Here is a 12448-nt window from a genome sequence, read left to right on the forward strand (position 1 = left end):
ATTATTTCCAAATCAGACAGACAATGTGATTGTCTGGATTTGTTTCCACATTTTGTCTCTCATAGTTGAGGTATACCTATGGTGAAAATTACAGGCCTCTCTCATCTTAAGTGGGAGAACTTGCACAATTGGTGGCTGACTAAATACTTTTTTGCCCCACTGTGTATATATATATATATATATATATATGTATACACAGACACACACATATATATATATATATACACATACACACACATATATATATATACATACATATACACACACACACAACCTATCCATATTGCAGTCTCAGTTGACTTCCATGTTTTGAGCAAAGAATATTTAGCAGCCTTACAAATAATACGGATTAGTTGTGTTTTTCTGGGGATCTGATAAAGATTTAGGACATTAGTGAAATGACCAGTTACAAGGATTAACAGGAAAGGTCTTATTGAAAATTGTAGAAGAATCAATTGCAGAAAGAAAACATTTTTTGGCAGTACCACCAAAAATGTGATATATCCTCTGTTCTTGTTATACAGTGCCAATATTAAGATGGATATATTTTTTTTCTGAATAAAACTTGGAGTTAAGTTCCAACAGTGCAAAATGTTATAATTCATCTCTAGTAGTTATCTTTATACTGAAGAACACCGCACATTTTAGAGAATAACTAATGTTTCTGAGTGTTCAAATGTAGTACTCCATTCCCTACCACAGCTTTCTAACTATTGTGAAATAAACCCTGAACTAGTTTGTTGGAGTAAATTATAAAATTAGTAATTGGAGATGTCTCACTGGTTTGCTAGAGTGCACAATTTCTCATATTGTCGAAGAAGATTTAGTTGATCAAAGTGTTTTGTTATATAGAAATAGCATTGAAAATAAGGCTACTATTGCTTAAAAAACCCTATTCCAGTTTTGATGAGTAAAACTTTGTCCTCATTGCCAAATTAACAGATCACCAACGTTCTAAAGGCAGCCTTTAGTTCTCAACCTATATAGCCAAAGCTGGGAGAAAAATCTACATTGTCTATTAAAAGTGTTGAAAAGTAGAAAAATCCACAGCACCACAATAAATTTTCAATGCTTTATTGGAACATCTTTATCCCATGCAGGTACAAAGTAGGTAGGCAGCAACGTTTCGGGATGTTATCCCTTAATCATGCTATTGAGCCTCATCTGTTGAGGTGCATTTATAGGCCTACATATTAACCCCATGTATAATGTTACAAAGTGAATTCTATCACTTAACACCACCACCTAGTGGTTACAATAATAACTACAATGTTAAACACAAACAAAGTTTAAAAACAATATACAATATACCTATTCATATGTTGTTAAAATCCATATAATTTTTTACCAATACCTGACTTATACAAAGCAATTCATTCTCTAAGGACCATTGCAATATTTTATAATACATAAGTATATATTACAGAAACACTTTGAAGTCCAGCTCTCTATTAATGCCTTTAGGAATTAAAGCATCCAATTTATGTATCCAGTATGACTCCTTTTGTTTTAATATGGTTTCCCTATTGCCCCCTCTTCTTAAACTGTCAACTCCATCAATTATTTGCCACCTTAACTGACTTATGTTGTGGCCTGCACTCAAAAAGTGGCATGATACAGGGGCTTCTTGGTCCCCACATCTGATATTGGATCTGTGTTGACTCATCCTATCTCGTACCCTTCTGGTGGTCTCACCGATATAGATTTTGGAACACGGGCATTTAATGAGGTATACGACATAGGATGAGTCACACGTATAGAAATTGTTAATGCTAAATTTTTTCCCTGTTTGAGGGTGTTGAAATTCTGTCCCTTTAATAACTGCACTACAACTTGCACAGCCCAAACATGGAAAGGTTCCATAACTCTTTTTAGTTATGTATTTCTGTTTCTTCCTAGATCCTAAATCATTTCTAACTAGAATATCTCCTAGGTTTTGGACCCTGCGGTATGCCATCATAGGTGGGTTTTTAAAGGATTCAACATCCATATTACAGTTTTTCAAGATATGCCAGTGTCTGGATATAATGTTTCTAATTTCTCTATTGATGGGGTTAAACTGTGTTACACAAACTACCCTCTCGTCATTCTCTTTTTTAGAGACACATTCCTTTTTCCTCTGGCTCCTGAACCCTTTTAATCTCACTCTCAATCAATTTCACAGGGTATCCCCTTTGTATGAATTTATCCCCCATTTCTTGTAGTCTATTTTTGACTAGGGATTCTTCATTAACAATCCTTTTCACTCTTTTAAATTGACTACGTGGTAGGGAATTTTTTAAGGGTTCATTGTGAAAGCTCTCATACCTTAGCAAAGTATTTCTGTCTGTTTCCTTTCGATGTAAATCAATCTTAAAATTACAAGTTTTCTTATTAATACGTATTACTGTGTCCAAGAATACCACCTTTTCTTCACTGAAGGTCAATGTGAATTTTAAATTATTAACAGCCAAGTTTAATTCTTCAACAAATGCCAATAGGGTACCAACGTCGCCCCACCACACGCCAAATATATCATCTATGAAGCTCCACCATGACGCTCCATGCTTAAGGAACAACTCATTTTCATATACAAATTTTTCTTCAACACTATTCATAAATATATTGGCGTACAGTATTTGACCCTCATTATATAATGTAGAATTTCTAATTGCCAAAATGCATGCACCTATGCCACTTTCATGGTTAATTACCGTATATAGACTACTTACATCATGTGTATACAAAATACATTTTGCTTTACCCAATGGTAAACCTTTTAATTTTTCAATGAAATCATTTGTATCTTTAATGTATGATGTTATTTTCTGTACCTCTGGCTGCAAAATCCTATCCAGATAAGTAGCTATATTAGTAAAGACTGACTCTATTCCTGCCACAATTGGCCGCCAAGGGGGTTGTGATAGATTTTTATGTACTTTTGGGACTGTATAAAAGATTGGCGTTTTAGGCCAATCTACATACAAATATTCACTTAATTTTTTATCTATAATGCCAATCTTAAATGCCCAGTTTAGCACTCTTTATTTCTGCCTGTATTTTAATCACTGGGTTACTCTGTAATGGCTTATAGGTATTAGCATCCCCCAATTGTTGTTTAATTTCTGTGACATAATAGTTGGTATCTAAAACTACGGTGGCTCCCCCCTTGTCGGCTCTCCTTATCAATATATCTTTTTCTTTAAGTGTATCTATGGCTTTTTTCTGTAGTGCTGTTAAATTAGGTTTATATCTCTTAGATTTTTTTGAATTAATGCTGTTGTAATTAGCCTTTAATTTCATAACATCACATTTAACCAATTCAATGTATGTTTCCACACTATTATTACCCTGGGTTGGTATGTAAGTACTTTTCTTATACAGACCAGTAGATTTTAAAGTTAGCATATTCCCTCTAGGTGTAACAGTGTTATTAATCATTCGTGGACTCTCATTAAACATACATTTTAATCTTAGTGTCCGAAAAAAATCTGTATAGGTCTTTCTCTAATTCAAAAAAGTTAATGTCTTTTACCGGACAAAATGACAATCCTTTCTCTAATGTCTCGTACTCACTATCTTGTAGAGTCTTACTTGAGATATTAATCACTGTGGGCTCTTCTTTTTCGCCTTGTTGACTTTCCTCCTCGGCTGGTATCTGCAGTCTTTCTACATGCCGCTTGTGTTTGCGGCTGCCTCGGTGGCGCTTCCTGATGACGTCAGCGATTCGTCGCTCGACTCTAAAAAACTTTGCCCATCCGACGATTCAGTGCTACTGGCTCTGTTTCCACCATCTTTGAACTTCTCTTTTCCTTGGTTTCGATTGGCCCTCTGTGTTTTACCGGCCCCTCTTCTCCTCCAATGTGTAGGCTCACATCTCCATCTGTAGACATGCCCCTGGAGGTAATCCATTTTGTCTCGCTGGAATTTTAACCTCTTCTGTTCCTGCAGCTCTTTCTTCAAGGTACTAATTTTATCGTCAACCTCCTTTATTTTTTTATCAAATTCATCCAATGCCAGCATTTGTTGTAAGTCCTCTTTTTTCTTGTCTACTTCCAGCTGTTGTTTATCAATCTCTTGTTGCAATGACTCCACTGTTAACACAATAATATCGTAAGAACATTTATTTAATATTGCCTCAAACTTCTCGCAATATTGTGGATTGTCCTTAAGTAGAGTAGGTTGTGTAGACATGCGTAATCCTCTTGGGATCCTTTTCACCCTAAAGTATTCAGCAAGGGTAATCGCATGTAGTTCCCATATCATATTTTTTCTTTTTAACCTCTCATATTCTTGTCCGCTTTTTTCTTTTGGGGCTTCTTTGAGAAAATCCCTAGACCCACGAATGAGGGTGGTAATCCTGGCCGCATCAACATCTGAATAGGTAAAGGTCTTTGTACCATCCACTTTGGGTATTGCATCCATAGTATCCGGACACAACAATTACCTGGAGCAGGTAATCACCATAGACAGTCTGTTATATCACAGAATACACACAAACAGTGTACAGCTCCACAGTATCACAGGTGCAGGTGGTAAGAGGGACTGTCAACCTCTATAATATGTCGAAAAGTAGAAAAATCCACAGCACCACAATAAATTTTCAATGCTTTATTGGAACATCTTTATCCCATGCAGGTACAAAGTAGGTAGGCAGCAACGTTTCGGGATGTTATCCCTTAATCATGCTAATGAGCCTCATCTGTTGAGGTGCATTTATAGGCCTACATATTAACCCCATGTATAATGTTACAAAGTGAATTCTATCACTTAACACCACCACCTAGTGGTTACAATAATTACTACAATGTTAAACACATAAACAAAGTTTAAAAACAATATACAATATACCTATTCATATGTAGTAATTATTGTAACCACTAGGTGGTGGTGTTAAGTGATAGAATTCACTTTGTAACATTATACATGGGGTTAATATGTAGGCCTATAAATGCACCTCAACAGATGAGGCTCATTAGCATGATTAAGGGATAACATCCGAAACGTTGCTGCCTACCTACTTTGTACCTGCATGGGATAAAGATGTTCCAATAAAGCATTGAAAATTTATTGTGGTGCTGTGGATTTTTCTACTTTTCGACATATTATAGAGGTTGACAGTCCCTCTTACCACCTGCACCTGTGATACTGTGGAGCTGTACACTGTTTGTGTGTATTCTGTGATATAACAGACTGTCTATGGTGATTACCTGCTCCAGGTAATTGTTGTGTCCGGATACTATGGATGCAATACCCAAAGTGGATGGTACAAAGACCTTTACCTATTCAGATGTTGATGCGGCCAGGATTACCACTCTCATTCGTGGGTCTAGGGATTTTCTCAAAGAAGCCCCAAAAGAAAAAAGCGGACAAGAATATGAGAGGTTAAAAAGAAAAAATATGATATGGGAACTACATGCGATTACCCTTGCTGAATACTTTAGGGTGAAAAGGATCCCAAGAGGATTACGCATGTCTACACAACCTACTCTACTTAAGGACAATCCACAATATTGCGAGAAGTTTGAGGCAATATTAAATAAATGTTCTTACGATATTATTGTGTTAACAGTGGAGTCATTGCAACAAGAGATTGATAAACAACAGCTGGAAGTAGACAAGAAAAAAGAGGACTTACAACAAATGCTGGCATTGGATGAATTTGATAAAAAAATAAAGGAGGTTGACGATAAAATTAGTACCTTGAAGAAAGAGCTGCAGGAACAGAAGAGGTTAAAATTCCAGCGAGACGAAATGGATTACCTCCAGGGCCATGTCTACAGATGGAGATGTGAGCCTACACATTGGAGGAGAAGAGGGGCCGGTAAAACACAGAGGGCCAATCGAAACCAAGGAAAAGAGAAGTTCAAAGATGGTGGAAACAGAGCCAGTAGCACTGAATCGTCGGATGGGCAAAGTTTTTTTTAGAGTCGAGCGACGAATCGCTGACGTCATCAGGAAGCGCCACCGAGGCGGCCGCAAACACAAGCGACATGGAGAAAGACCGCAGATACCAGCCGAGGAGGAAAGCCAACAAGGCGAAAAAGAAGAGCCCACAGTGATTAATATCTCAAGTAAGACTCTACAAGATAGTGAGTACGAGACATTAGAGAAAGGATTGTCATTTTGTCCGGTAAAAGACATTAACTTTTTTGAATTAGAGAAAGACCTATACAGATTTTTTCGGACACTAAGATTAAAATGTATGTTTAATGAGAGTCCACGAATGATTAATAACACTGTTACACCTAGAGGGAATATGCTAACTTTAAAATCTACTGGTCTGTATAAGAAAAGTACTTACATACCAACCCAGGGTAATAATAGTGTGGAAACATACATTGAATTGGTTAAATGTGATGTTATGATATTAAAGGCTAATTACAACAGCATTAATTCAAAAAAATCTAAGAGATATAAACCTAATTTAACAGCACTACAGAAAAAAGCCATAGATACACTTAAAGAAAAAGATATATTGATAAGGAGAGCCGACAAGGGGGGAGCCACCGTAGTTTTAGATACCAACTATTATGTCACAGAAATTAAACAACAATTGGGGGATGCTAATACCTATAAGCCATTACAGAGTAACCCAGTGATTAAAATACAGGCAGAAATAAAAAGAGTGCTAAACTGGGCATTTAAAATTGGCATTATAGATAAAAAATTAAGTGAATATTTGTATGTAGATTGGCCTAAAACGCCAATCTTTTATACAGTCCCAAAAGTACATAAAAATCTATCACAACCCCCTGGGCGGCCAATTGTGGCAGGAATAGAGTCAGTCTTTACTAATATAGCTACTTATCTGGATAGGATTTTGCAGCCAGAGGTACAGAAAATAACATCATACATTAAAGATACAAATGATTTCATTGAAAAATTAAAAGGTTTACCATTGGGTAAAGCAAAATGTATTTTGTATACACTTGATGTAAGTAGTCTATATACGGTAATTAACCATGAAAGTGGCATAGGTGCATGCATTTTGGCACTTAGAAATTCTACATTATATAATGAGGGTCAAATACTGTTCTTTGAGAGCTTGTTAAGAATGGTATTATATAACAACTATTTCCTGTTTCAAGACGATTGGTTTCTCCAAATAAGAGGCACAGCCATGGGGTCCAACGTCGCCCCAGCATACACCAATATATTTATGAATAGTGTTGAAGAAAAATTTGTATATGAAAATGAGTTGTTCCTTAAGCATGGAGCGTCATGGTGGCGCTTCATAGATGATATATTTGGCGTGTGGTGGGGCGACGTTGGTACCCTATTGGCATTTGTTGAAGAATTAAACATGGCTGTTAATAATTTAAAATTCACATTGACCTTCAGTGAAGAAAAGGTGGTATTCTTGGACACAGTAATACGTATTAATAAGGAAACTTGTAATTTTAAGATTGATTTACATCGAAAGGAAACAGACAGAAATACTTTGCTAAGGTATGAGAGCTTTCACAATGAACCCTTAAAAAATTCCCTACCACGTAGTCAATTTAAAAGAGTGAAAAGGATTGTTAATGAAGAATCCCTAGTCAAAAATAGACTAAAAGAAATGGGGGATAAATTCATACAAAGGGCATACCCTGTGAAATTGATTGAGAGTGAGATTAAAAGGGTTCAGGAGCCAGAGGAAAAAGGAATGTGTCTCTAAAAAAGAGAATGACGAGAGGGTAGTTTGTGTAACACAGTTTAACCCCATCAATAGAGAAATTAGAAACATTATATCCAGACACTGGCATATCTTGAAAAACTGTAATATGGATGTTGAATCCTTTAAAAACCCACCTATGATGGCATACCGCAGGGTCCAAAACCTAGGAGATATTCTAGTTAGAAATGATTTAGGATCTAGGAAGAAACAGAAATACATAACTAAAAAGAGTTATGGAACCTTTCCATGTTTGGGCTGTGCAAGTTGTAGTGCAGTTATTAAAGGGACAGAATTTCAACACCCTCAAACAGGGAAAAAATTTAGCATTAACAATTTCTATACGTGTGACTCATCCTATGTCGTATACCTCATTAAATGCCCGTGTTCCAAAATCTATATCGGTGAGACCACCAGAAGGGTACGAGATAGGATGAGTCAACACAGATCCAATATCAGATGTGGGGACCAAGAAGCCCCTGTATCATGCCACTTTTTGAGTGCAGGCCACAACATAAGTCAGTTAAGGTGGCAAATAATTGATGGAGTTGACAATTTAAGAAGAGGGGGCAATAGGGAAACCATATTAATACAAAAGGAGTCATACTGGATACATAAATTGGATGCTTTAATTCCTAAAGGCATTAATAGAGAGCTGGACTTCAAAGTGTTTCTGTAATATATACTTATGTATTATAAAATATTGCAATGGTCCTTAGAGAATGAATTGCTTTGTATAAATCAAGCATTGGTAAAAATTATATGGATTTTAACAACATATGAATAGGTATATTGTTTTTAAACTTTGTTTATGTGTTTAACATTGTAGTAATTATTGTAACCACTAGGTGGTTAAATGATAGAATTCACTTTGTAACATTATAACATGGGGTTAATATGTAGGCCTATAAATGCACCTCAACAGATGAGGCTCATTAGCATGATTAAGGGATAACATCCTGAAACGTTGCTGCCTACCTACTTTGTACCTGCATGGGATAAAGATGTTCCAATAAAGCATTGAAAATTTATTGTGGTGCTGTGGATTTTTCTACTTTTCAACATATTATAGAGCTTGACAGTCCCTCTTACCACCTGCACCTGTGATACTGTGGAGCTGTACACGGTTTGTGTGTATTCTGGTCTATTAAAAGTGTGAGTGATGTTCTAGCAGGCACAATAGCAATGTTCTGATGTAAACGCAGTAAAAAAAAAATCACACGATCGTAGATCACGTGATATCGAGGTTGGGATGGGATCCTGGGGGACTGCTTACGCTGCTAGGCATGCCCCCAGGCCGATTCTTGACTGTGTCAAAGGGGGAAGCTGAAGGACGCCATATAAAATAGGACGTTCCATGCTGTCCTAACGGCGTTAAAGCCCAGTGCTGTAAGGACGGCATGGAACGTCCTAATGGCATGAAGGGGTTAAAAAGCACAAGAAAATAAACCCAAAGAGACAGATTTAGGTGTCAAGACATTTTATTACAATTTTCAAACTATAATTCTCTCTCAGAGCAGCAAGTGTGGGAATCAGAGCTTTCTATTTTATCTAATGGTGACCTTCAGATTTCTTTGGAGGAAATAATGCATACTCCACTCCCAGTGCTACCACGAAAGCAGCAAAGCCCCATTTAAAACCTCTAAGCATGACATCTTTAAAGGTAGCTGGCTTAGCGTAGCCTCCCATGAACCTCCAGGCCTCGTTCCTACAAGATTAAAAAAAAAAAAACAGTTAAAATGTTATTAAAAGCATAAACCTGTGACTAGGGCCTGTGTTTCCAAGTCATTCATTTTGCAACTTCCTAAGCGCAAACGGTACTGCAATGTGAAGGCTCTGCTCCTCAACAGCTCTCCATTAAAGGCTAAACTGTATCAACAACTACAAAACACATAAGAGTACCTGCTGATGAGATAGCATAAATAGAGATCGCAATTTTGTTATACTTTTGTTACAGAATATACCTTTTTACTGAAAATGTTTATAAAAGAATTGATTAATTAAAAAATATCTTCAAATGGAAAAAGGCAGATGCCCACTTTACCCGTTAATATTTTATCTTGTGATGGAGCCTGTGGCATGGGCTGTAAGAGTTGAGCCTAGTATAAGGGGTGTGCAGTTTGGTAATACTCCAAAAATGGCCTTATTTGCAAATGATGTCACCTTGCCGTTATCACACAGCAAAGAAATCACTTTAGAAAGTCTTCACTCTAACACCTTTAGTGCCAAGAAAATGGACATGAAACCTAAAATCTTTTTTTTCCATGATTCAGACAGAACATACAATATAAAAAAAAAAAAAGAAAAAGAAAAGGTCCCAGTTTATTTTTTCATATTCCTTTTGCTTTGTTCTCATTTTTGTTGTTGAAGAGATATCTAGAAGATAGAGTGCACATCTGGAGCACTAAACAGCAGGACAATGTGCTGTCATCTAGTGCTCTTGCTAATGTACAACATTCTTGCAAAGCTACTGCCATATAGTGCTGCAGACGTGTGCTGATAGAACGTGACTTAGCTCACCGCTCACGGTATTACAGGAATCGATTATCATTGGGATGTTTGTCCTCCTCCACCATGGCCCCCACTAGAAATTTTGGGGCCCCTTACTTAACCATTCATCAGCCGCCCCCCCCCCCCCACCCTTGACGTGCAATTTTTGACCAAGTGACTAAAACGTATATGCACTTTATTCTTAAGTTTAGTCAAACTTGGAAATGTTGTAAAGGTAGTAAGACACAAACACTCACACATAAGGATTCACATAGACACTCTAGCAGACACACAAAGAAACACACAGACACCACACAGACACTCAGCACTTTTTTACATTGACCTGACAAGAAATGAGGTAGACTATAGTTTTGTCAAAAAAAGAGATTTACAAGACAAAATATGGAGTTCTGATTATCTTTTTGTCAAGGAAGATGCCGATGACAACAGCATGCAGTGGCTGAAAGGAAGGGCCCTGAACTGCCTAAACAATAATTTAAAGGGACATTAAACACCCGCTAAAAAGCCTTAAATCTAACTCCTTCTGATCAAACAAACGCAAGTAAGCATGGATTTCTATGAAATCTTGCCATTTTACCCCAAATTGTAAAAAAAAAAAAAAAAAAAAAAAAAAAGTGTTACAATTACAATGTTGAACCTGCACCTTATGTTCCTATGCATGCTGCCATATAGCAACTTACACAAGCACAGCAGTCACGTGACATGCACAGTACATTGCTTTACAGTATTATGAATGCACTATGCTGCTTAGAGGAATCTCGCTCACTGTGATACAGCATTTGTAGAGACATTTTTATTTGTGAAGTAATAAATATTTTCAACATCATAATAATATAATATTAAAAATGTTATTGTTTAAACTAAATTACACTTTATAATGTGCCCTAAACAAATCTGATGAAGTGCATGCACGGCTCCAGACACCGTAATTGAACATAGCAAGCTACGGGGAGGAAGGTGAGAGAACAGTCCTGGGAATAATGGGTAAAGCCTTGCATAGTGAAATACGAGCTCCGGGGTTTATATCTAATGGTTGCTGAGCATTCCTGATCCTGCAGTACATAATACTGCACCGGGAGATCCTTTCTCTTTCAGCCCTAATGTAAAAACCCTCCTTGGACTTGAAGCGCAACTCCTACTGCCGGCTTGACATAGACAGTAGTTTGAAGAAGGTTACCAGATGCTTACTGGCTGTGACAGGCTGCAGTTGTGGAGTTTGCAAACACTCCCTGGCTGTGACAGGCTGGGCTGTCTTATGTCAAACCGGCTGAAGGAGTCGCGCTTCAAGTCCAAGGAGGGTTTTAACATTAGGGCTGAAAGAGAAAGGATCTCCCGGTGCAGTATTATGTACTGCAGGGTCAGGAATGCTCGGCAACCATTAGCTATAGACCCCGGAGCTCGTATTTCACTATGCAAGGTTTTACCCATTATTCATAGGGCTGTTCTCTCCCCTCCCTCTCGTAGCTTGCTATTTTCAATTACGGTGTCTGGAGCAGTGCACTCACTTCATCCGATTAGTTTAGCGCACATTATAAAGTGTAATTTGGTTTGAACAATAACATTTTTAATATATATTATGATGTTGAAAATACTTATTACTTCACAAATAAAAATGTCTCTACAAACGCTGCAGCACACGCACTGCATGTATCACAGTGAGCGAGATTCCTCTAAGCATCATAGTTCATACATAATAGAGCAATGTGCCGTGCGTGTACCTGTGTGAAATGTATGTTACAATATGGCGGCATACATAGGAATACCAAGCACAGGTACAACATTGTAATTGAAAACACTTTTTAAAAACAATTTGGGTCAGCTTCCAAGATGGCATAGACATATGTGCTTACTTGCATTTCATTAATCAGAAGGAGTTAGATTTAAGGATTTTAGCTTTCAGGTGTTAAGAGTCCCTTTAAAGCTTAAGTGGTAGATTGGTGACTTCCGGAAAGGTCTCAGTCTCAAAGTCTGTAGAAAGATGTGAATAATCAGTAGTAAGGTCAAAATGTCCTAAAAAAGGAAAAGACAATGGACACCGACACACAAACTTGCACATACACCCAAGGAAACACCCACAGAGACAGCCTCAGAAAACACGCATACACACACCCTCACTGAGACATCCACAGAAAACACACAAAGACATACACACTCTCAGACATTCACAGAAAACACAGTCATACATACACACACACCCTCACTGAGACATCCACAGAAAACACACAAAGACATAAACACATACCCTCACAGAAACACCCACAGAAAATTCACAAAGACATACACACAGACATACATACA

General features: G+C 37.3%; 1 protein-coding gene across 2 annotated transcripts in view; it reads right to left on the reverse strand.

Annotated features, from left to right (window-relative positions):
- Positions 1-9102: 9102 nt before the first annotated feature.
- The window catches only part of NDUFB3 (NADH:ubiquinone oxidoreductase subunit B3), a 30450-nt gene continuing 27104 nt past the window's right edge, over positions 9103-12448 (reverse strand). For both annotated transcript variants that reach the window (XM_053690960.1, XM_053690961.1), the window contains exon 3: positions 9103-9347. In XM_053690960.1, coding sequence (XP_053546935.1) covers positions 9191-9347 — 157 coding nt within the window. In that variant the 3' untranslated portion in view covers positions 9103-9190. The remainder of the gene's footprint in view (positions 9348-12448) is intronic.

Source organism: Bombina bombina, chromosome 1 (assembly GCF_027579735.1).
Source record: "Bombina bombina isolate aBomBom1 chromosome 1, aBomBom1.pri, whole genome shotgun sequence".
Taxonomy (NCBI): Eukaryota; Metazoa; Chordata; class Amphibia; order Anura; family Bombinatoridae; genus Bombina; species Bombina bombina.